The following is a 25,251-nucleotide window of genomic DNA, read 5'->3' as shown; positions in this document are numbered from 1 at the left end:
TGTCTGAAAGGTGCTGGTCAAAGAGTGTGCCCGCTATCGGTCGTGAGACCAGCCATTCTGTCCCTGGAGGCTGAGCCAGTTCACACACCCTGCCCCCACCATGACCCTTCTCCAGCGGTGTGACCAAACCTTCCACCTTTGCAAACCACAGGTGAAAAACAGTAAGTTTATGGTTCCAGTTGGCAATGCCATATTGTGAGTAAGGAGGGCATCTTTTCACATATTTGTATTCATCTTTATTTCCCTTTTGGTACCTTATCCTTTTCATTGGCCCATTTCTCTATTGGTCTCTCAGTATTTTTCTTTATACAGTAACAGAAACAATCTACTGTCTGTGATGTGTTGCAAATTTTTGTGTCATTTAACTGAATTTATATTTTTTGCCATTTAGAAGTTTGTTATTTGGATATAATCAAATTAATTTTTCCTTGTATGGCTTTTGGGGGTTTTATTCATTCTAAGACCATCATTTCTCACTGATATTTAAAAAAACATGATCCAAGTCTGGTCCTCAGACTCCTGTTTTTTCCTCATATTTTTGGTACAACTGGAATTTATTTTGTTATAAAGATTATAGTAGGGATCCAGACTTTTTTCTTTACTTTTGGATCCTCAGTGGTCCCAACATCATTAGGTGAGAAACCCACATCTTTTCCAGTCAGGAAATGGCGTCTTTGTGTGTTGGGTATGCATGTGGATCTGGAGCTGTTTCTGGAGTCCTGGCCTTTTTCTACTCAGCTGTCATGCACCATTACTGACTATAGCTTTATGATGTTCACCACTGAGTAAGGCTAGTCTTCCTTCATTATTCTTTTTAGAACTTTTCTCACATTTTTCTTCTTTGAATAAACTTTGTGAATTCTTAACACCTTCGGAAAATGGCCTAAGTGTGGCCCACCAGCTGCTTCTGTAAATAAAGTTCTACCAGAACACAGAGGACGTGTGGCCACAAAGCCGTAAATGCTAACCATCTGGCCTTTAAGAAAACTCTGCGGCCTCTGTTCCAGAACCTGCCGCACAATTTAACAGGCGACATGCCCTCCCCGAGCGCCGCCCGATTCTGTGCTTTCTCCGCTAATCCGTTTGGCGCAGAGTGCATGTCTGTGGCCCATGTGACAGAGTCGGCTGTGTTTCTGGGCTCTGGTCTCCTCCACGTCACGCTTGAGGCCTGCTCTCCTCTTCCCGTTGGCGCTTCGGGACCCAGCTGTGGGCATCACACCAGAGCTTCTCATGGAGGGTCCTGACGCTCTTCACGGGTCGTGGGGTGGCCACGTCTTCTGCTTCGCTAGACAACGCCCAGGAGGCCAGGCCAGGGGACACGCCCAGAGGCAGGGAGGGAGGGGTCCCTCTAGGCCTCATGACTGGACGGCGGGGCTCATTTCCGTCTGATCCCCACTGAGGCCAAGACCTTTCCGGCCTCTGTCGGGCGTGTGGACTTCCCGTCTCCTGGTGTTTCTCATCAGCTTCTCGTCCGCGGGACCGTGTGTCTTCTCCTGACCTGAGGAGTCCTCTGTGCCCTCTGGGTTCTAGTCCTTGTTGGTTTCATGTCTGACCTTTTTAATTCTCTTAAGGGGGTGTGTCCACTCATGGACACATGAGTACCTTCCTGGTGGCCCCTCTACAAGCCCAGGTCTGTGGCTGGGCTGGCCCTGAACCCACGTGTATTTCCTTTGAAAACTTGGAAGCAGAGAGATAATGGGAGGAGAGAAGGGGGGCTGAGAACGGACAGCAGGTAGAGAACAGAATGTGGAAATTTCAGGTGTTTTCCAGGTAGAATGGTTTTCATTTAAATACTTCTAGCAAAGCCCCGGTAACAGCAGTAAGAGGAGCAGAAACAGCCCAGGACAAGGGTGATTCCCCGTGTTGGGTCCAAGGACAGACGGATGACACCCAACAGGAAGGAGTGTGGTGGTCAGGCAGCCCCTCCCACGTCCTGGCAGAGAGGCCCCCACTTTGCTGGTTATGGAGGCAGGAGGGGACCTGGCAGGTAGCGCTGGGACGAGGGACAGGAGCCTGCAGATGTTTACCAAAACCCCGCTGTGGCCCCGCACAGGAGGGCGGCCGAAGCACCAGTGCACGGGGCCATCTGAAGAGTTTGGGGACCCGCCCCCAAGTCTCGCACCGACAAGGGTACAGGGAAGACGTGGGTGGGGCCTGCCTCCTGTCTCGGCCTTCGGGGTGGGTATTGGAGCAGGAGGCGGGAGGGGCTCTGCCAACAGCTGGCTGTTAGGTCGCAGTTTCTGTCCCCAGGGCCGCCTCCCACCTGTGGCCCTGGAGAGACCATGGGGTGGGGCGGGGGGGCCACCACGGAGACCCCAGGATCAGTCAGGACAGGGCAAGCTGGCTCTGCCCTGGACCAAGAGATGAGCGGAAGGGACTGCCCATGAGAGCCTCACCTCCTCCCCCGAGTCCCTGTCGGGGGCCAGCTGCCTCCTGTGGGGAGGAGCCGAGGCCAGGCTGGGTGGAGGCACCTCAGAGGACCCCCTGCCCCCAGCCTCCCTGGTGACTTATGGGACACTGTGGCCAACTGCCAACAGGTTCCCTTCTGGCACTTTTCTCCTTCTAGCAGTGGAGCAGAAGTTCATAGTGGACCACCTGACAGGCGGCCACAGGCAACCCCAAACCCCAGGCCCCCAACGGAGGCTCCTGGGGTCCCCAGTGCAGGCCAGGGGAGGCCTGGATAGAGCCAGACCTGTCGCTCCTCCCCCAGGACCTCACAGGGGGCGCATTTGAAGACAATCTGAGGTCGCTGAACCTGCAGGAGGGCCGGGATTTCCTTCACTTCAGCTGACGGACCCATGGCAGCTTCTCCCAGGTACGTACGAGGCCCCCAGCAGCCGCAGCCCAGGGTCGAGAGCAAGTAGGGAAGGATGGCCCCGTGGCCCCCAGTGGGGAACGTGCCCGGTGGAGGGTGGCACCCAGATGCCCCTCAAATCCCCTTCACCAGGAGGGCGCGTCTTAGTGTTCTTATCAGGTGTGGTTTACGTGTGGTAAAGCACACAGTCGTGAGCACAAGCCGTGAGCAGCTCCTCTGCCCTCGGGGAGCGCGTGGCCGCACAGTGCACCTTCCCCAGAGAGCCTCCCTGGCGTCTGTGGCAGACGTTCTAGTCACTGCACGGCTCCCCAGCGCCTGCCTCGTTCCCAGCTCCGGCCACTGTGGAAAGTCTGGTCCATGTCTGGGCGGGTGGCTGGCTCCACCCGTATGGGGGCCGCATGTGTGAGAGACACGGAACTAGACAAGGCCCAGCCCGGGGACGGGGGCTGCGCGCTCACGGCTTGTCTGGCGGGGAGCTGACCCCTCACCGAGCGCAGCAGAGACCTGCGGGCGGGCGGAGGGGGAGGCCCCGCTGTGCCTGGCGGGGGGCCATGGGCGTGAGCGGTCAGGGGAGCGAGTCTCCTTCTCCGACTGGTCCTAAGTTGGATGTATGGCTAGAACTGGGGAAGCTGGCAGTTGTGACCACGCCCTGGCCATTGGGGACCAGTGGCTACAGAGTTCTATGTTGAGACATGGTCTGGAATCGTCCCTTTGTGCATTTGGTCTCTCGGTCCCAGGAGGCCAATGGCTTTTCCCTAAAGGTGACGCACAGCTGCTACCCCCGGGGGCCTGTCTCCTTGATCCAAGAACAAATCATCGATGTGTTGAATCATTAGTGCCATCAATGCTGGAGTTGAGTGATGATTCCCACTGATGGGAGCCCTGCCCTAACAGTTCATGTGAACAAGGCAGTAACTCCTGGGTCCGAGGAGGGTCGGGGGCCTTGAACAATCAGGAGTGGCCTCATTGTGGAGTCACATCTGAGTCAGAATTCCCCGTCTTGGTGATTTAAAAGCATCGGGGTCTCTGCATGTAGAGTCTTGGAAGACCCTCCCCAAAGCACACGAGGTGTTGGTCAGAGGCAAGAGGATCAGTGTTCTGGCCACAGGACTCCAGGACCTTCTAAAAATGCATGTTTATTTTTATACTGTATGCTACTATTGTCCCTTAAAAAAAAATTCTACGTGCTTTTAAAAATCTACACATTAGCCATTATTCTTTTTGTTACATGGTCGTTGTTTATCGTTTTCTCTGCCCAACATTCTCTCTTGCACCTGCATTCACCTGGCAGCAGGAAAATGATCTCTTAAGCTTTATCCACTAGAATCTGCCCCCAGAATCTGCCTGAAGATATTTCTGTCATCACAGCTGGGAAGGGGGTTTGCTACTGGCATCTAGGTTGTTGCTAAACATTCTGCAACACACAGGACGGTCCCCACAACTAAGAAATGTTCGACCTCAAATATCAACAGTGTCAAGATTGGAAACCAGCAGTGGCATTAATGAGATTTGTTTTATCTGTAATGACCTATTTTGTTCTTCCCTGAATGACAGCTGTACTAGCTTCAGTCCAGCCGAGGCGAATTGTTTTCTCTCAGCTCGATGAGGATCTCATTCCAGTGTTAAGTCCACTGTTGCCGTTCAAGAGGGGCAGCTGCCCGGAGCACCCAGTCTCCCAGCAGTTCCGCTGCAACATGTCCAGACGTGAGCTTGTCCTGTTTGGGATCTTGCTTCTATCACCAAGTATGTGGCACCGTCTCCCGAGACCCCAGGTGCACACAGGGCAGGTTCTCTGGTGTCTCTTGACTTTGTTTTCATATTTTCCAGTTGTTTTTCTGGATAAAATTCCTTCAGATCTTCCAGTTCCCCAGTTCTCTCTTCAGCCATGTCTAGGTGGTTGTTTAATTCATACACTGAGCCTTTTTTCCCCTAATTTCCTCTTGATAATTTCTAACCCTTTTCAAAACTGAATTCATTTTATATTTTGTGTCTTCTGGGGTCTGATTTTATTCAGGTCTTGCTAATGGTGCCTTGTTTCTTTGTGCATTTTGTGCAGTTTGGGGATGTGAGCTTATGTTCTTCTCTCTGTGGGGCTCAGCCTGCATCCTTCCAGAGAGGGTTTTGTTTGCCTCCTCTGCCCAGTGTCTGTCAGCACCGCTGGTCGGGGGCCAGTGTGATCGCATTTCCCTCCACCAGCACCAGGCAGAGACCGAGACAGGTGTGCTCCTGTGGGGACCTACTTCTCACTCTCCTTGCTGCTGAGGGTACAGCTATTTAGGGCCCCAGCTGTGTGTGGGGTCTTCCAACTAATTTGGCCCTGGGCCTTACGCTGTCACATCCACCCTTCCCAACCAGCCTCCAGGGCTCAGCAGACATGGATCCTGGGGACGCCAGGGGCCTGCTCACTGGGACGGTTCACTCTGTGTCTGGGACATGGCCGTATGCTCACGGCCGCACCGCTCCCCTCACATATCCTGTTCCAGGCACGAGGCTTCTTGCTGCTCTTCAGACCCACCCACCTCACTCCCACTGGGGCCACAGGTGCCCTCCTCTGCCCCTTTCGGGGGGGACTCCTGACCACTCCCTCTACCAGGTGGCAGCCCAGCCCGACTTGCTTCAGACCACTGCTTTCCACGATGTCCACCTCTGCTGTTGTCTGCTTCTGGCCACGTCGTCAGTCCTGAGGGGGTCTCCCCACAAATCCGTCACCTGGACCCAGGTGGGCTCCAAATGAAGGAGGAGGTTCCCAGCCACCAGGCGCCTGATGAGAGCAGGTGGTGACCAGTAGGATCTGACACGGCTGAAGGTGCGCAGGGGCGGCTGGACACTGCCGGCTTTGTTGGTTTTCCTCGGGTTGCAAAGTTAGACCAGCAGTGAAAGAAGAATTGCTTCATGATACAGTATCATCAATCAACGTGGTAAACTGGCCTGTCTCCATGTCTCAGAGACCCTGTCTCTGGAATCTTGGTGGTTTTTTAAATTATGCTAAAAACAGTTCATTTTATTCCTTCTCAAAAGCTCCTTGCTTGGTTTTCTCAGCCAAGGTCTAGGTGCTGCTCTGTGGACCCCGTCTGCTGCAAGGATACAAGTGGGGCCTCCTGTGGCCGCCCTGCAGGAGAGCCTTCCAACCAGCGTGGCCTCACGTGGCCTGAGGCCGCCTGGCCATCCAGGACCCCTCACCACATGACAACGTCCACCAGCTACAGGGCCTCTGGCTATTCTTCCATTGAAAATGGAAAACTCTCTACTTATTTTCAAGAGGAGACATGTTTTAAGGCTTAAATGAAATTAAAGTTAAAACCTCACGCAAGACTAACATGGGCTTCCACTCTCAGGGAAGGTCAGCGATGCTGGCATGTCCAGTGGCTCAACTGGAGCAGGAGAAACTCATTTGGCAAAGGCAGCAGCAAAACATGTCTCAGGATTGCACCAACAACAACACCCACCATGGCCTCCAGCCGTGGACCCGTGGGCGCACACGTCCCAGGAAGGGCAGTCTGCCCCGTGGCCCAGGTGCAGGAGCACTGTCCTGGGCCCATGGCCGGACGACTTCACCTCAGATGTTCTACCCGCCCGTCCACATCTGTCCTGCAGCCAGACCTCAGCCCGTGAAGCAGCAGGTGGAAGGGTGGGGATGGCCCAGGAACCTGCCACACAAAGGCTCCCGCAGTAGGCGGCCTGACCCCTCAGCACTGAGACTGGCCACGCAGGTGCTCAAGTGGGGAACCTTTACACACATCGGCCTCACTGGCCCCTGGACAGGCCAGCATGAGTGCCAGCCCATGTGGACAAAAGCAGCCTGTCTGTCTTTGCTTCAGAAACCCTGAGTGTGTACCCCATTCTGGACAAATGAAAAAAAGGTTCAGACAATGTGGTTCTTCTCCCGTCACCAGAAAACCGCTTCCTGGAGGCCACACGTTGGCAGATCTGTGAAGCCACTGACCGTGCCCTGCTTCCGTCGAGGGTTTAAGCTGCCGTCACAAGTCCCCTGTGTGGCTGGAACTGGTCCTGGTGGGATTCTGAGAACACGGGTCAGCTCTTTCTGACTGAATGAAACCGCACGAGGGCGGGTGACGTGCGTGCGACGGCCACGCGCGCTGGGCACTAGAATGGGGTGAGGAGGGAAGACGGCCCCCACCCGCGCTGCAAAAGCAACCCAGAGGCGGCGCTCGACGGCACCCACCCCCACCCCGAGGCATGGCGCCTTCTCTGCCCCCGCAGCATCTGACATGTAACGTGAGTCGCTCAGAGCTTGTCAGCGGCTACGAGCAAGCCCAACAAGGCCAAGGTGGACGTGGCGACAGGACAGCACATGGGAGGCTGCAACCGGCCTGTCCCGGGCCTGTCCCCCCTGGGGCCACCTCTCCCAGCGGGTCTCGGTGCAGGAGCCGGGAGAGCCTACAACCCCCTCTGGTTCCAGCTCCCCCACCGGCACCAGTGTCAGGCACAGGCAGATACAGAACTGCTCAGCATGTGATTTTATAAGACACAGGTTAGAGATTAGGACAAATGCACCAACAGCCCAGGTCACTGTGGCACAGGATGCATGGAAGGAAATGGCACCTCCAGGTGACGAACTCCGGGTCCCTCACACGCACCAGCCAGACCGCCGCCGTCCATCCAGGTCCTCCATGCCGACCATGCCCGGGCTCCTCCTCCCAGCCAGACAGGCAGAGGCAAGGACTCAGCTTCCCGGACCGGCCTCAGCGGACACTGGGCTGCGGAGGACACATGACAGGGTCAGGCCGGTCAGCGCTGTCTCCCCAGCCCTCCCTGGGTCGCGCTTCCTGCAGGAAACTGCATCTGTGCCGTTTCCCTGAACGTGCCAGGAGCCCCGTGGCCAACACAGCCTCTGGGCAGCAAGCAGGGGGGGAGGGTGACTATACTGTCCCCCCAGCTTCATCCACCTGTGCGACATTTTCCTAATAAAAATGCAGAAAGCACGTTTTCTCAGGAAGCCAGTGTTGTGTTTGGCCGTCACACGAGGAGAGGGGAGAGTTGACACTCAGCCTGCCATCCCCGTCACCCACAGTGTCACCTGGGGGCCGACCAGAGCTGCCCTCACCCTGCATCTGAGGGGGTCCTGTAGGGGCCCCAGAGAAGGGCCAGGCAAGGTGGACACTAGTACAGCATGGTTGGGGGGAGGAAAGGGGGAAAAAGACGTCACCTCAGAAATAACTTAGCCACAAGGAGAACAGAGTTAAGAGCCCAGTGAAGAACTGAAGGACAATGAAGAGAGAGGCGGCTGAACGGAAGGCAGGCCACAACCACCTGGGCCCTGGGAAGCGAGGGGCGCCCCAGCCAGAGCCCCTTGCCCGGTGCCGCCCGTCCTGACTGCCGTACGTCGGGAAGGAATGCTGTCCTGATGGGCGGTCACTAACAAACAGCAGGAAAACTGCAGGAAGTTAACAGAAGGGGAAGTGAAATGGTAAAAATGTCATTAACCAATCCAAACAAAGAGAAGAAAGGAGCAAAGAGACAGGGTTGAATAGAAAATGGACAGATGGCAAACTAACCCAGTAAATCCAAAATCACACATTAAATGTAAGTGGACAAAACACTCCAATTACCAAAAACGGTTAAACTGGATTAAAAAGAGATGAGACCTATCTACTGTTCATAAGAAACACGTTTAAATGTAGGAACAAAGAAATTGAAAGTGAAATAATTAAAAAAGATAAACTACATAAACACTAATCAAAAACTCCGCTGTGGCTCTATTAACACCAGACAAAGGAGACTTCAACCCCTCCTGTGGTTTCCCTGAGGACGAGAACACGAACCAGGATGAACTCTGCCCTGGACCTGCTGCTGCAGCAAACACCTTGTGCTCTGGTTACTTAGCTCCTGCTCCCCCAACAAGGCTGGCCTCCAACAAAAAAGTACAAAATACAACAAAAGGCAAGAAAAAGCAGTCTGAAGAGACAGTGCAAATGTAAGAACCAGACTCAGAAATGGCAGAGACGTTGGAACTATCAGACCAGGAATTTGAAACAGCTGTGATTAATACGCCGAGGACCCTAGTGGACAAAGTGGCACCACGCAGGGACAGACAATGTAAGCAGCGGTGGAAGGGCTGGAGACCACAAACACGGTAACTGAAACGGATGCCTCCGACGGGCTTGTCCTAAGACCAGACGTGGCCAAGGAAACAATCAGTGAACTTGAAGACAGGTCAACAGAAACTTCCCAAAATGAAAGGCAAAGAGAAACAAAAATGAAAAAAAAAAGAATATCGAAGAACTGTGAGACAATTACAGAAAGATGTGCAACATCTCTGCTCCAAAAACCATAAAACACTGAGGGGTCCATGCATGGACACACCATGTTCATGGTCAGAAGACTCAGAGCAGAGACGTCACTTCTCACCAAATTGACCTGAATTCAGGCTGCAGGCAACCTTGGCCAAACTCCTGAAGCACAAACTGACAAGCTGATTCTACAGGTGGGGTGGGAACCCAACAGCCAGGAAGAGAAGACAATCAGGAAGAAAAAAGGACCACAGGATTGAGACAACTGGGCACTGTGACCCACTGTGAGACCTAAACCCATCCCTGCATCTCTAGGACTGAGACCTACATCTGTATCTGTAGGACAGGCTGCGCTGGCTCACGGATGGACAAAGAGACCCAGAGGACAGACAGTCCAAGAGTAGAGCCACATGTGTGGCCTGACGACATGACGTAGCGAGAAGGGAGCTGGGTCAGCTAGATCGTGAGTCCAAACGTAAAAGGTAAAACAGTAAAGCTTTTAGAAAAAAACAGAATGTCAACCCTGGAGGAGATCAAGATACCCCAAACAGGACCACATTAGGTCTAAGGACAAGAAGGCCATCCCTGGAGGAGGGGACATTTGCAGGACGTGCATCCAGAACAAGGTCCCTGAAGACAAAGGATAAAAAGACAGACAACCTGGAGAGAACATGAGAGATCTGACACGTGACGAAAGACGATGTCCAAATGGCTCAGATCTCAGAAAAGGTGGTCACACTCCCGTCACCAGGGAAACCAGCAGGCCCACATCCTGGAGCTGCCACGGTGGCCCTGAGCACACACGCTGCCAGGGAGCCCCGGTCGCTTTGGAATCTGCTGGTCAGCATTTCCCACCGTGAGTCCTCGGCCAAGTGAGTCCACCGGAAATGGGAACCGGTGACCCCTGCAGCCTGAGGCTCACATCGGGGGGTGTTCAGGGCAGACACCCGGGTGCGTGGAGACCTGGGACCATGCACTACAACCGCCACGCACTTCTGCACGACGTCCTTCCTCAACAGGAAGCTCAGGAGCAGCCTCTCCAGAGCCAGGGTTCAAACCCAAGGCCAGAGGGACGCAGCCGATGGGAACAGGAGGAGGGCACAGCCCCTCCCCAGGACCACAGTCCGTGCTGCTGCGACCCACTCCAGCTCCTGCAGGACCCACAGACTGAAGAGAAACTGAATTCTGATTCTCTGCCAAGGACACAGAAAACAGTCTCAAGTCTCCCAATGACACAACCTGGAAGAACAGCCTGTGGCCCTCGATCTCAGAAAACCGCAGCTACAACGCACACACCACACTTGCCATGGAGGACGGCAACTTCAGCAGACACCAGCAGGCCCTGGGAGGCCCTGGAGGTGACAAAGTCCCAAGTGGGATGGGTATCCCGGGGGCAACCGACACGGCGGAAGGCTGCTATGCTGCTCTGAGGGCGAGAGAGGCCAGGGCGCTCGGCAGAGGGCTGGTCCTGGGTGCCGTGCTCCCCAGGACACACGTGAGATGTGCCTGGCTGGAGAGAGCGTGCTGGCGGGGTCGGAGCGGGGGACGGGGCGAGCGGGAGCAGCAGCAGAAACGCTGCCCCATCGCTTGGGGGCCCCCGGCTCAGCCCACGGGGAGGAGCTGGCAACGGGCACAGGCTCTGGCTTGCAGGGTGAGGCTGGGGGCAGGTGGGAGAGGAGAGTGGGGGCCTCAGCTCTGCTCCCGTCCCACGGCCCTGCCAGGGCCGCCTCCCTGGGGTCCTGAAAGCCCTATGGGGACTGCGACATGGAAAGCGAGGCAGGCAGCATGGCCTAGAACGTTCTAGACCCTGGAATTCAGGAAAGGAGCTTGTTGGAGCTGCATTTGGAGGCCTCACAAAGAAGGGGCCCCGGGTAAATCAATGAAGTTGGAACACACCCTCACACCATACACAAAAATAAACTCAAAATGGTTTAAAGACTTAAACATAAGACATGACACCATAAAACTCCTAGAAGAGAGGACAGGTAAAACATTCTCTGACATAAATTGCACCAGTGTTTTCTTAGGTCAGTCTCCCAAGGCAATAGAAATAAAAACAAAAATAAACAAATGGGGCTTCCCTGGTGGCACAGTGGTTGAGAATCTGCCTGCCAATGCAGGGGGCACAGGTTCGAGCCCTGGTCTGGGAAGATCCCACATGCCACAGAGCAACTGGGCCCGTGAGCCACAACTACTGAGCCTGCGTGTCTGGAGCCTGTGCTCCGCAACGAGAGGCCGCGATGGTGAGAGGCCCGCGCACCGCGATGAAGAGTGGCCCCCACTCGCCGCAACTAGAGAAAGCCCTCGCACAGAAACGAAGACCCAACACGCCAAAAATAAATAAATAAATAAATAAATTTATTTTTAAAAAAAACAAATGGTACCTAATCAAACTTACAAGCTTTTGGACAGCAAAGGAAACCATAAAAAAAAAACTGAAAAGACAACCTATGGAATGGGAGAAAATATTTGTAAATGATGCAACAGACAAGGGCTTAATCTCCAAAATACAAACAGCTCATACAACTCAACAACAAAAAAACAACCCAATCAAAAAATGGGCAGAAAATCTTAACATACAATTCTCCAAAGAAGACATACAGATGGCCAGTAGGCACATGAAAAAATGCTCAACATCACTAATTGTTAGAGAACTGCAAATCAAACCTACAATGAGGTACCACCTCACACCAGTCAGAATGGCCATTATTAAAAAGTCTACAAATAACAAATGCTGGAGAGGGTGTGGAGAAAAGGGAACCCTTTTACACTGTTGGTGGGAATGTAAGTTGGTGCAGCCACTATAGAAAACAGTGTGGACGTTCCTCAGAAAACTAAAAACAGAATTACCATATGATCCAGCAATCCCACTCCTGGGCATATACCCAGACAAAACTATAATTCAAAAAGATACATGCACCCCTATGTTCAGAGTAGCACTGTTCACAATAGCCAAGTCATGGAAACAACCAAAATGTCCAGTGACAGATGAATGGATAAAGAAGATGTGGTACGTATATACAATGGAGTACTACTCAGCCATAAAAAAGAATGAAATAATGCTATCTGCAGCAACATGGATGCAACTAGAGATTATCATACTAAGTGAAGTAAGTCAGAAAGAGGAAAACAAATACCATATGATATCACTTATATGTGGAATCTAAAATATGGCACAAGTGAACCTATCTACAAAACAGAAACAGACTTACAGACATAGAGAACAGTCTTGTGGTTGTGGGGTGGGAAGGGAGAGGGAAGGACTGGGACGTTGGGATTAGAGATGCAAACTATTATATATAGGATGGATAAACAACAGGGTCCTACCGTATAGCACAGGGAACTATAATCAATATCCTGTGATAAACCATAATGGAAAAGAATATGAAAAGAAGAATGTCTGTATGTGTATAATTGAGTCACTTTGCTGTACAGCAGAGATTGGCACAACATTGTAAATCAACTATACTTCAATTAAAAAAATTAAATTAAAAAAATTTAAAAAAACAACTTATAGCAGCTAGGATGTGGGAGAACTTAAATACTCAGTTTGATCTACTGTTTGGATAATGATTAGTAAACACTTCAGATGTTATAGTAAAAATTCTATTGATTAATAAATATTGAAAAAGCTAGAAAAATATTTTAAAATGACGTCTATTTTAAATCATAAAAAAAAGAAAAAGAAGGGGCCCCAGGTCCCCCATGTGGCCTGAGGGGACAGGTGGTTACCTTGGGGACGAGCTGAGGCCTGGGCACGCCCAGGAGGTCACACAGGCGGTTCCGCTGGGCTCTCACGACCGGGAGCTCTGCATCCCTGGGGAGGAGGAGAGGGGGACAGCATCAGCCGCAGGAACAGTCCGTGCAGCCAAACCTGCCAAGATCTTTCAGCTCTCACTACACTTCCTGTCGGGTGTGCAGAAAACCCAAGGCACCTTAGATTAAGTAGGAATCAGGGAAAAAGGACGCCTCACTCCAGAACCTACACCCCGGCGAGCCTAGCTCGGGCGGGACACCTGCACAAGGCTTTGCTCCTGAGCCCCTTCTTGGGAAACTGCAGAGGACGAGCCCCACCAAACAGGGAGCCCCGTGAGGGGCACTCGGCCCCCAAACAGCCCAACCCAGGGGCCGGTGACAGGAAATGCTAAGACAGTGGCACAGATTTTATCCCATGGGTTTTAAGTTTTATTTGACTTGGAAAGCTGTTTAGTTATAACTTTCATTAAAAACAAAAATTAAATTTAGCAATACCATAAAGAAAACTGGGCATGTTTTTCTTTTATAGTAAGAAAAAATGAGCTATCTTTAAATCCTCTGGAAGGTTAACCCCGCCCTGAACTGTGAGAGGAGAAAGGCAGGCGTGGGGAACTCAGGGGAACTCTGGGATCCACTGGGTGTTGGTGGTTTCATGTCATGCTCCCTTCACTGTCCTTTTCAAGCTGAAGAGTTCTGAGTGTGATGTAGAACGTGCCTCCGTGCTTTTAAAGCTGACAACGTAACAGAAAAATGTGTCCCGTCCCAGCTGCTCACAGAGCGGAGGCATCCACGTTTCCTGAGGCCACGTTTTCTGCTCTGGAATTTTCACTGAGGCGCCCGCAAGATGTTCACCAGAATGCCCTCCTGCTTGAGGCCAAGTATCTCCCTAGAAAACCTTAATGCAGCCCTAAAACCAGAGGCCCTTTTCTGTCCTTCAGGCCACAGTGGCTCACATCCGAGCAGGGTAGCTGGGCCGTCAGGCCAGGAACGGAAGCTGCATCAATGTGAGGTCTGTGCGGAGCTCAGCCCTTGTAGGAACGTCACTGTTTTGAGGGTAGTGCATGTGAGTAGGTTATGCACATCCTTTCCCGCGTAAGCAGAGTGCACTGACCCCAGCGACGGAACCCAGTCCTGGGGGACCCTCATCACTGGTGCCTGAGCAGGCCGCTGCCTAAATAACCTCTGAACTTTGGTCCTGTGTCCAAAACAGGGCTGAGGAGAGTGGTCACCCTGTAGGGGCGTGTGCGAGCGCCTGAATGTGCACATGCATGCGTGTGTGTGTGTGTGTGTGTGTGTGTGTGTGTGTGTGTGTGTGTGTGTGCGTGCGCAGTGCCTGGAATGGGACAAGCATCACTCCCATGTTTGTCATCATTCGGTGTTGCCCCCTGGACCCATGCTCACGGGCTACCCCTTTCCCTGCTTCCCCATCAGCCCCCTCCACCCCCATTCAACACCCCTCTTTCAAACCTGCCGTCCAAACTCACTGAGAGTTGAGGAGCCAACAGAGATGGCAGGAAATTGTGCCTAAAACGAACCTGGAGACCCGACCTGGAACAAGGGGTGACCCTGGCTGTCTGGGAGGGAAGTGGGTGTCTGGGGTGGGAGGGAGGAAAACTTATTCTTCCTGGTTCTCTCTGTCTGTTTGATTTTTGAATGTGTCCACACGTGGCCTTTTCCACCAAGAGTGAGCAAAGGCCAGTGGACGGCTCTCCTCTGCGGCGAGTCTGGGCCTGGGGGCTCCTGCTGCAGCCACTCAACACCCTTCCGCTCCTTGGGGGCCACAACTGACACACGTGGCACGTCCCCGAGGAGGGAGAAACTTCCTGCCACACCACACACTCCCCTGCATTTCTGACGCCACAGTTCAGGGGGCAGGAGCTGCCATTCTCGAGTGATTTCAACCCCAATAAACTGCAGAAACAGGTGCACCAGCACCCACCGGCACCCAGAGCCATGACGTGATCAATAGAAAAGCGACCACAGAGAAATAGGAAGTCAGCCTCTAACCAATCAGTGCTCAGAACAACCCACCTTTTCACTTACAAAAATTGTATTTGAGGAAAAATAATTTCACTTTGAAAATCTTCCAGCCTGAACACCCCAGGAAGATCCCCCTCCTCCCTCGTCTGGCCGCCCACCCCCTCTTGGGTATAAGGAGTGAGCCTGTGCTACAGAAACGCGGACACGTGGGTGAGGAGAGATCGGTTACAGACACCACTGCCTCCTCGTAAACCCAGAGCTGAGGCGGAGGGCTGGAGCCCGTCTTCCCTCTTTGCTCTGGAGGGTTTGGGGAGAGACCACGAACAGGCTCTGGGCGTCCCGCTCACTTTGGCACTGCACCCGCCACACTCTCGGGGAGGGCAAGGGCCCGCGCTCACCAGGCCGTGCCGTTGAGCACAGCCATGACCTCATCTAGGACATCCATGGCCACCACATCGTAGGTCAGCACCATCTCATACACCTGGCTGGCCGTGCTCTTCCGGATCTAGAGGGACAGAGCGAGTTGGTGGGAAGGGAAGGCCCGTGACAGAGAGCAGAGCTGACGGGACCCTGCCCGGAAGCAGGGACGAGGGCCCAGGCACCTCCCGGGGGCCCAGAGTCCAAGTAAAACAGGAAAGGCTCGCCGGGCAGACGGTTAAGAGATGACCTTGGACCGCCGCTCAGGAGACCAGGGCCACAACCGATGAGTGACCACGAGGCGCGCTCCGCCAGGGCCGCCCCGTTCCCCTGTGGTCCCCCAGAGGCCCTTATCAGGAGGAACATCATTCTTACTGAAATGCTTCATTAAAAACCTGCACCTTATCAGAGAAGTCTTCTCACCTGCTTTCTTTTCTAGCTGTCCCTGGGGGGGACTTATTTAATGGAACAGGTGCTCTCGGAATCCCAAGGCCTCCCCCAGAGCTCCTGGTTTGGCAGGTCAAGGCCTGAGAATCTGCATTTCTGATAATGGGGGAAGGGGCGTCCAGTGACCCCACTTTGAAAACAGCTGTGCTAGATGAGAGTTAAAGTTACTTTAGCTGTTAAGGAAGGTGTCACATTTGAGTTATCTGAAGAGCATTTCTTCTGCCAAAGGGAAAGAAGAGACTTCCTGGGAAACCTGACCCCAGGGTGGGGGCTGTGAGGTAGGCGCCTTCCAGGAGCCCCTGAACCAGAGCCTGCAGGACCCCGATGGGCTGAAACTCCCCACCCCCCCACCCCGTGGCAGGGCACCTGGGTGCACCTGCGGCCAGGATCCCAGGGGGCAGGGGTCCCAGCCAGCGTCGGGTGTTTCCCTGGGGCCTGGGCTCACTCCCTGGGGCTCCAGGGGCACATTTGGCCCCAGGCCCTTCGCCCCCAGGGGCCAGGCTCAACCATCACACTGCAGCTGCTGCATCCACAGGCACAGCATGCCCCACCCACCCTGATGAGGGCCCGCCCTCCATCAAGGTCCACTTGCGCCAACACCAGGAAGCATCAGACCCCGGCGCCAATGTGCAGGCCGGGACGCTGGCCCCGAGTGGGGCCTGGAGCTGCAGACACTCACCACGGGAAAAGGGTGGCAGAGCAGGAGGAACAGCTGCAGGAGGACCTTCCTCCTCACGTCGCCGGGGAACTGCACCAGCCCAGAGAACCTGCAGGGACCCCGCACTCTGGTGAGCTGACCCTCGCCCAAGCCTGCTGCCTGGATACCCCACGCCTTCACTTCACTGGGGGGCCTGCCGGTCTGCGTGGGACGGGAGGCCCCCCAGGTGCTGCCCGTGGTGACCCCCAGGCCTCGGCTGTTCCACTGGGGAGGCAGCCCTGGGTTCACGTCCACTTTCTCCCCGCAGGTGGGGGCATCCAGATCTCCAGAGTGTCGGGGAATCGGGGCTTTTTCTATGACAACACTCCCTGACCCAACGCCCACCTGTCTGGGAGGCTGGTCCAAGGGTGGGCAGGCTGTGGCCGGGCCCACCTGCTCCACCAGAAACACCGGCCGGCGTGACCAGGGCCACCCGCCTCTCACTCTGACATCAGAACGCCCCCGACCCCGCGCTCTCGGCTGCTGGGCCGGCCCCTCCCTTTACCGCCTCAGTGAGTTACTTGGAACTCACACTGCGATGCTGGCCCTCAGTTTCTGGACGTCTTTGGACTTCTTGATCTCTTCCTTACAAAGTGCGAGCAGCTTCACACAGAAGGGGTGGCTGGAAGGAAAGCACAGGACCCAGAGGTGGGCTCCCAGGGAACGTCTGATGATGGTGGCCACCCCCGAAGAGGAGAAGCCTCGCCCCTGGGGACATGCACCAGGGCACGTCAACACCAGGGCATGTAACTGGCTCCTTTGCAAGTGCAGCAGGGGACAGACACCTGCTGTCTCGTGCACTCAACAAACCACCTTCCCCGCGGCACCTCCCCAGCCTCACAGACCCTCAACAGGAGGGCAGGCTGACCCCTGGTGGGGCCTCGACGTAACAGGAACACCTAGAACTCGGCCCCGCTGCAAGCCCAGCCAACGTGTGCCGTGTCAGCGCCAGGCTCAACCCAAGATCAAAGCAGGACGACCGAATCATGACCAGGCCCCACTCACTCACTTCCAGGTCCAGGTCCTTGGAGGGTCAGGGAGGGACTGGAGGCACCCTCCCCGGCTCTGCTTGGCCGAGGAGAACATGGAGCCACGGTGGCCACGACCAGCGTGAGTCCCCGTGAGATGAATGCTCCTCTCCTGCGGAGCCGCAGCCCCAGGCCAATTCTGGCCATACGACGAGGGCTGAGGCACAGTGGTCTGAGTGGCCCCACACTCCCTCTCCCCGTCCACTGGCCAGATAACCTGGGATATGGCTGGGGGCAGAGCCTTATGTCACCAGACTCCCGGGCGAGGGCGCAGGACAGACCTCCCGCCCTAGGCAGGCAGCAAGCAGCCGCCCATGGTGGCCATTTCAGGGTCAGCCTGTGACAGCAGCTCCCCTGACCAGAAGTGGTCCCAGGGAGACTCTCCCGTCTTCTCAGGCTAAAGGAGACCTCAGCCCCCCAGGGGCACCGCCGCCACCTGCCATCCACGTGGCACCACTGCCCTCTCGGCTGGCCCGCCCTCCAGCCCCACCCCTCCCTGATCCATCCGGCTTCTCCCCACAGCTCGCTGAAATGTCTCTCAGGGACCAAGTGACCACCAGGTCGCTGAGGGCCGCGGTCACTCCTGTCCTCAGCCTACGTGACCACTCGGCACACATCATCGACGCCCCCTGTGACTGCCCCTCCGCCTCACCTTCTTCCTGGTAGATCTGCTTCCCCTCTGCTCCCCGTCTCCCTAACAGTGGGGCACCCCTACAGCTCTGCCACGGCGCTTCTGTCTACACACCTCCCCTGGCCACCTGTCTACACCTGCCCCCCTGGTGGCCTCATGGGACCACATACCACCCATTTTCTGAGGACATTCCACTGAGTTCCAGCCTGGAAGATCCATCTCCTCTGGACGAGATCTAACAAGCATCTTAAACCAAACATCTCTGCTATGAACTGAATGTTTGTGTCCCCGAGATTCCTACGTTGACGCTCTAATGTGGAACATGAGAGTGTTAGGAGGTGGGGCCTTGGGAGGCGATTAGAACATGACACGGAGCCCACGGTGGGATCAGTGCCCTGCAAAGAGGAGACACAAGAGGTGGTCTTTCTGCCATGGGAAGACACAGCGAGACTGCGTCCCTCTGCTGATCTCAGATATTCAGCCTCCAGCACCGGGAGGAATGAGTTTCTGGTGTTTAACTGCCCGGGCTGTGGTACTTCTGTTACAGCAGCCTGACCTGCTAGGACAGCCTTCCAACTGGACCTCCAGGCCTCTCTGGTCCACACCGACTCCATCCAGGCTTCCTGTCTGAGAACCACTGCCCCCTTCCAATGGCCAGTCCAGGAAGCCCACAGTCACCCTTGGCTGCCTCGTCCCCTCATACCCACACTGATCTGCAACCGGTGGTTTTTGGCAAAACGCACGGGGGCCCACTGCTCTCTCCAGCTCCCCGGCTCCCATGTCTCCTGCACGGCAGCACCCCCTTCCCTGGACCCCGAGACTCCCCTCCAGCAGCAGCAGCTGGAGTGCCCATGGCCCCCCGCTGCGGGAGGTGAGCCTGACACTTGGGGTACTATTTTCTCCTACCATTTCATTTTGAAATTTTCAAACCAGGAAAATAGGTTAAGATCTGAAACAGAATATTTAGTAAGCAGTCATACAATGTATAAAAGGATCACATCCCACAACCACGGGGCGTATCCCGTGAATGCACAAGTTGCTCTGACAGTAGGTATAAGAAACATGCTGTGATGTACCATCAGCAAATTAAAGGGGAAACCCTTTGATGTTATTCAGTTAAAAGAGCATTTGAGCGTCTCAGCAAAGATGTAACAACAGGGACCAGATCCACTCCCACCTGGAAGAACTAAAAGTGAACAAAACTCACTAGACAGCAGGCTGCAAAGGACGGTGACCACTGAGGCCTGGGAGGCAAAGGAGGTGAGCCTGCAACTGCCCAGCTTCCTGCCTGCGGAGGGGACATGGAGGGGACCTGGGCAGAACCTGGTGCCACCCTGAGTTTTCGGTGTGCAGGGCAGAGGGCCCCCAAGGATGCACCCAAGCCCTGATCAGTGCAAGGACACTGCCCCAGACTGGGGAAGAACCCCCAGAAAGATGACACACAACGACTGTCACCCCCAGCCGAGCAGGAAGCTCTGAGATCAAGCAGCCAATCAAGCAGCAGAGACCTCAGAAGTGGGAGAAAATTAACCCCAAGGCACCAGAGCCTCAGACAGGGAGGCCGATGAAGCGGCTGCAGTGTACCTGTGCTCGGCAGCTGAGGAGCCCTGAACACAGCAGAGGAGGGGAGCGGCCTCTTAGACCCGCTCCCTGTGCCCACACCCACCCGGCCTGTCTGAGGTGGGCTCTCCACCTGGACCAGATCCCAGCACCGCGACCATCATGGCCCTCTGCGATCCCCATTCACCGTCCTGTCTGCCGTCCGTAACTGCCCTGACTGCAGGCCCCCGTCAGAGGGGACGCCTCACCTGCTGTTTCCTGCCTGGACAGCAGGGCTGCAGCAGGGGCCCCCACCCCCATGTGGGAGCAGCCAAAATGCTTCTTGGTGGCACTTACACGGTATATAAAAACTGACCCTGAACGTACTAGAAAGCTATCTCCTAGAAGCCGGATTTCTGGATCTCACCAGCTGTTCTCTGAACACTTACTTCTCCTCGGCGGTGAAGATGGCGAAGCAGCCGTTGGCTAGCATCTGATCCAGCATCTTTAGCAGCGGCACAGACACCCTGGGAGAGAAGACATGTGTGAGACGCCAGGTACCAGAACCCAGCAGAAGGGAAGACCTGGGCACGGGGGAAACTCAGTGCTGCTGAGATGAGGGCTCTCCCTGGACGGCCGTCACCTCAACCCCAACCAAAATCCTGGCAGGACGTGTGCGGAAAATGACAAGCCAATTCTAAAGTTTATATGGAAACACAAAGGATGAAGAAGAGCCCAAACAGCTATGGGAAGAAAGGACGAAGCTGGAGGGCCAACACTGCTCAATTTAAATAATTGTTGGGGGGGGACTTCCCTGGTGGTCCAGTGGGTAAGATTCCGCGCTCCCAGTACAGGAACGTGGGTTCGATATCTGGTCGGGGAACTAGATCCCGCATGCATGCCACAACTAAGAGTTTGCATGCCGCAACTGAGAAGTCCGCACGCGGCAACACAGATCCCACGGGGCCACAACTAAAGACCCGGCACAGCCTAAATAAATAAATATTCTTAAAAAAATAATAATTATTGTGGCAAAGCTCAAGTGATCAAAACCGTGTGATCCTGGTGTGAAGACAAGCATCAACGAAGAGAAAAGTCCCAAACTGGGCTGCACATCCACAACTTCTGACAATGATGCAAAAGCAACGCAGCGGGAAGGTCAGTCTCTCCCACACGTGGAGCAACTGGGCGTCCACAGGCAAAACCAGGACACAGACCTGGACCTGTAGCTTGCATCACACAGAAACCAACCCCAAACGGACCTGAAGTCTGAATGGAACACTCAAACTATGAAACTTCTAGGAGAAAATGTAAGAGAAAGTCTTTGTAGCCTTGAGTTAGGCAGAAATTTCTTAGAAATGACACAGAAAACACAATCCATAGAACAACAAGAGTACAAACAAGTTTATCAAAATGTAAAATATTTGTTCTTAACAGAGAGACTGTTAAGAGTGTGGAAGACAAGCTAGAGGCTGGGATGAAACATCTGCAAATCACGTCTCACAAAGGACCTGTCCAGTATGTATAAGAAAATCTCAAAACCCGGCAGCAAGGTAAAAAAGAAGCACCCAGTTTAAAAATGAGCAAAAGATCTTAACAGATACCTGACCAAAGAGGCTATGCAGACAGCCAGCAAGCACCCGAGAAGATGCCTGGCACCCTCAGTCAGGAGGGAAACTCGAATTACAGCCACGACGAGAAACCACACCCCCTTGGATCGGCTAAAAGGAAAGGACCGAGCACACCAGCTGTGGTGAGGACGTGGGCGCCCAGAACTCTCAGAGGCCATGAGCAGGAGCAGGAAACGGTCTGTCAGCTTTAAATATTCCCCCGCCCTGTGACCCCAGCCAGTCCGCTCCTTAGCGTTCACCCAAGAGCAAAGGGAAGACACCTCCACATGAAGGCTTGTGCGTGAACGTTCATCACAGCTTCACCTGCAACTGCCTCAACCTGGAAACAACCCCAGTGCCGGTCCACAGCTAAACAGACAAATTGTGATGTAACCACACAACAGAACATAACTCAGCACTAAAAAGGGTGACTCTAAAAGAAACATGCTGCATCCGAGAAGCCAGACACTAAAAGGGCACACATTGCATGATCCCACTTAAGTAATGTTCTAGAAAATGCCAACTAAGCTACAGTGACAGAAAGCAGATCAGTGGTTGCCTTGGGGCTGGGGGACCCTGGGGAGGTGGGGTTAGAAGGTGCAGGAGGCAACTGTGGGTGACAGATGTGCTCAGTGTCTTGATTGTTTTTATGGTTGTTGACATGAGTCAAAACCTCTCAGACTGTACACTTTACGTGTGTTTTGTTAGATGTCTTCTACACCTCCCGACAGCTGCTTGCGGAAACAGCAAAGAGCAATGGCCTGAGTTCCTGTTTGATGAGAGCTATCTGTGCATCCCAGGGACAGGACAAGGGCCTGCACGAGGGAACCTGCAGCCATGCAGTGGTAACCAGGGGCCCAGATGCTCTGGGACAGTTGAGAACGGAGTCCAGGAACAGCCCTCTCAGAAGGTGCAGGAAACATCCCCAATTCTGAGGTAGGGCTTTTGGGTCTACACTCCATCTTCTTGGAAAAGCAGTTAACAAAATGCTACAGCAAAAACATTTAGAAAACAGGTCACGTTCCAATCCTGGCAGGCTGAGATCTCATCTTCTCGATGGTCGTGGTTGTGTGTGAACCACGTGTCTGAGCAGTGGCACTGACATGTCGGTGTGCGTGACCAGGGAGCACCACAGGCCAGAGCCACACGAACTCTCCTGGCTCACAGCCTCTGTCACCTTACTTCCAACATATACAACTGGCCCAGAGTGCAGGCTGCGAGGGGCCCGGGAGGTGACTCTGGTCACGCCCTTGCCTGGCTGTGCCCACGTTCCTCACCTGGGCCCACCCTACCTCCCCTCAAAACCCTGCTGAGAAATGAGACCCTGGGGATCTGAGAAACCACTGCAAACAGCACCACCACTCACCTGTCGTTCAGAAGGCTGTCCTCAAAGACCTGCAAAAGGGTCCCAGTGAAGTCCTCCAGGGCTTGCGGGTCGTTCTGAATCCCCTTCATGTACTCAAAGAGGCCCTGTGTTGAGTACCTGACCTGTAATACGGCATTCTTGTAAGAGGGACAAGACCACGCCACTCCTGGTACCCCCTGCCCCAGGGATGGCCGCGGTGACAGACTCACAACATCTGCTACGGAGAGTGAGGATCCCTCAGAGCCTGTCCGGGCCGGGCGTGAGCACGGCCACAGCGCAGACACCCGAATCGGAAACGCAGCTCTGGACGCAGCAACACAACCCAAGCCCTCACATGCTGTTGCTAAATTTGGACCCCTTAGATGCACGGTATCTGGGCGACCACCGCTGCTGGGGAGCAAAAGCAAAGGCACCTCCCCTCAGGTCAACAGCTAACACCATCGCACAACCAACACCCAACTGGTGAGTCCTCACGAAGGAGTCTGCAGAGCAAGAAAGCAGATGCAGGCCTCCCTCTGACAGCAGACACTGGATCACGTGACACAGAATGTAGGCGAATATTGTGTGTTAATTATTACAGAGAAATGCAGTCACAAAGATAAGCATGCGATGGAAAAGCACGAGAAACAGATTTCAGAACAAACTGAATGGTAATGAAGATACAATTACTGAAACACCAAAAAATGCAACAGTGGGAGGGAACGAGCAGGCTACACAGAACTGCAGAAACTGCAGTAATTTGAAAAGAAGCGTGAAGGCGGAGAGGACTGACTGTGGGCGGGAATGAGGATGGTGGAGAACTTTCCAGCAGTGATGAAAACCAAGAATCCACTGGTTCAGGAAACACCGAATCAGGGCCCAGGGAGCGATGAGGGGCAAGAGGGAGAGGGAGGGGCCCACGCAGGGGCGACAACACAACAGAATGGAGACAACACAATGAACCACCAAGAAAATGCACAAACAGGAAAGAGGAACCTGGAGAGACAGGTTGGGGAACCATAGGGCGCCTGATGTGCAGGGAGGGTGACTCGAGACCGGCAAAAAAGCCAGGGAGCGCAGGAGCTGCATGCATCTGCATCTGCGGCCTCCCTGCCGCTGAGCTCATGCCCCACACACTGTCCAGTGGATCAGGGGTAACGCCTGCCCCCCACCTGCCCCGCAGGCACACTGAGCCCCAGCAGAGGCTCCTGAAGGAAGGATGGAAGGAAGGAAGGAGGCAGCGCTCCCTCTCGGGAAGGCCCACTGAGGCGCCTGCTCACCGTGGACTCGGTCAGGCCGCCCACGGACACGGCCAGCCCCAGCAGCACGTGGTAGCGGTAGGCAGGCAGCCCCAGGAGCTGGGCCACGCGAGGGAAGGCCTGCGACGGCGCGCCCCAGTTCACAGAGGCCACAGTGGACCTGCAAGACAGAAACATGAGCTGGAGGGGCCGCCCCGCTGGGAACAGAGCTGCCCCACCGGGAACTCAGCGCCAGTACCTGGGGAAAAGCCTCTCCAGCTCCTCCCGGTGGGGCACGTGGGGGATGGCGGGGCCGTCCCAGTGGAGCAGCGCCAGGAACACACGGGCTGCATGCGCCCGGAACCGGTCGATCTTCTCACTCGCCTGCTGGGCTAAGCAGCACATGATCCGCTGGCAGCTGCAAACCGAGAGCGCAGGGTTAGCTCGGCTGGAACAAGAGAGCGGGCACACGCGCCACCGTGGCTGCGGGTGGGAACGGGATCTGACAGCCCAGAAGCCTAAGTGGGAGGTCTAGAGTGGAAGCAGTGAAGACTGATACGGCTACCGGATGGGTGGTGTGTGAGAAGAGACGGAAGAAATGGGAGGACGGGGTGCCTGCAGCCAGAGGAGGAAGTCGGGGTGGTGGTGCTGAGGAAGCAACGCCCAGGTCTCCTCGGGGGCCTCAGCAACAGAAGGGGCGCGGTGATCCCAGGCCAGCAAGGTACCCGGAGGCAGCCCGGTGTCCAGGGAACCAGCGGGGGACAGGATGGCCAGTCCCCAGCAGCAGCAGGCGCTCGGCACAGGGGTCCTGAGCCAGGAAGCTGGCTGTCCTGCAACAGGCCTGGACCCTGAGGGAGGCCTAGCCAGGAGCAGGGGCTGTGGAGTCAGGAGGGAGGACCCGGCAGACCCTCTCCACGCAGCGGGAGAACACACTCACACTGGGGCCTCGATCAGCTCTGGCTGGTTCCTTGCCAGCAGAAGAGTCAGGTCCATAAGACTCGTCATGGCGGCCTCGCGGACCCTGCAGAGACATGGAGGGAGTGAGGCGCCGGCTTCCTGCCCCAGGAGCTATGTGACCATCAGCCACTCTGCGGGGTCGGGTTCAGACACCCTCAACCCAGGGCAAGAAACATGCAGGAGGCTCGACAGCAGCCTTTCCTCGAGAAATATTTCTCTCATACATTACCTTGAGCAAAGACACCTGTTTGACACCTGAAGACTAATGGCCAGGTCCCAGCAAACTCTCTCACAAGTGCACACACAGAAACAGCGCTGATTTTCTCATGAACCTTTAAACACAAAATATACCCACTCTACAAAGTTTTTTTCCCAGCAGAAAAACTCTTAAGGGCTTTTTGGCTTTTCGAGGGATAGACGTATGTAGAGCAGCTCATGTTTGCTGGCCTAACTCCAGAGTGAAAGCATCATTTTAAACTTGGGACAAAGAACACTCAACCCAGGTTGGACACAGCTGGGCAACAGGGACCACAGACACTG

General features: G+C 54.7%; 2 protein-coding genes across 13 annotated transcripts in view; one reads left to right on the top strand and one right to left on the bottom strand.

The window, feature by feature from the left end:
• The window catches only part of B3GNTL1 (UDP-GlcNAc:betaGal beta-1,3-N-acetylglucosaminyltransferase like 1), a 112,367-nt gene extending 105,381 nt beyond the window's left edge, over positions 1 to 6,986 (top strand). For 5 of the 12 annotated variants that reach the window (XM_036835806.1, XM_036835804.1, XM_036835798.1 and 2 more), the window contains 2 exons: positions 2,711 to 2,815; positions 3,553 to 4,016. In XM_036835806.1, coding sequence (XP_036691701.1) covers positions 2,711 to 2,791 — 81 coding nt within the window. In that variant the 3' untranslated portion in view covers positions 2,792 to 2,815; positions 3,553 to 4,016. The other 7 variants (XM_036835807.1, XM_036835803.1, XR_005017701.1 and 4 more) reach the window with 6 other exon arrangements.
• A 298-nt stretch (positions 6,987 to 7,284) lies between these two features.
• The window catches only part of TBCD (tubulin folding cofactor D), a 175,603-nt gene continuing 157,636 nt past the window's right edge, over positions 7,285 to 25,251 (bottom strand). Inside the window, exons 30-39 of the mRNA XM_036835790.1 lie at positions 24,692 to 24,775; positions 24,014 to 24,172; positions 23,797 to 23,935; positions 22,538 to 22,659; positions 20,011 to 20,088; positions 16,896 to 16,985; positions 16,346 to 16,433; positions 15,201 to 15,307; positions 12,799 to 12,883; positions 7,285 to 7,533 (exon numbers count right to left, since the gene is read on the bottom strand). Coding sequence (XP_036691685.1) covers positions 7,519 to 7,533; positions 12,799 to 12,883; positions 15,201 to 15,307; positions 16,346 to 16,433; positions 16,896 to 16,985; positions 20,011 to 20,088; positions 22,538 to 22,659; positions 23,797 to 23,935; positions 24,014 to 24,172; positions 24,692 to 24,775 — 967 coding nt within the window. The 3' untranslated portion in view covers positions 7,285 to 7,518. The remainder of the gene's footprint in view (positions 7,534 to 12,798; positions 12,884 to 15,200; positions 15,308 to 16,345; positions 16,434 to 16,895; positions 16,986 to 20,010; positions 20,089 to 22,537; positions 22,660 to 23,796; positions 23,936 to 24,013; positions 24,173 to 24,691; positions 24,776 to 25,251) is intronic.

Source organism: Balaenoptera musculus, chromosome 20, assembly GCF_009873245.2.
Source record: "Balaenoptera musculus isolate JJ_BM4_2016_0621 chromosome 20, mBalMus1.pri.v3, whole genome shotgun sequence".
Taxonomy (NCBI): Eukaryota; Metazoa; Chordata; class Mammalia; order Artiodactyla; family Balaenopteridae; genus Balaenoptera; species Balaenoptera musculus.
The sequence above is the reverse complement of the archived record's forward strand: the minus strand, read 5'-3'. Positions and strand labels throughout refer to the sequence as shown.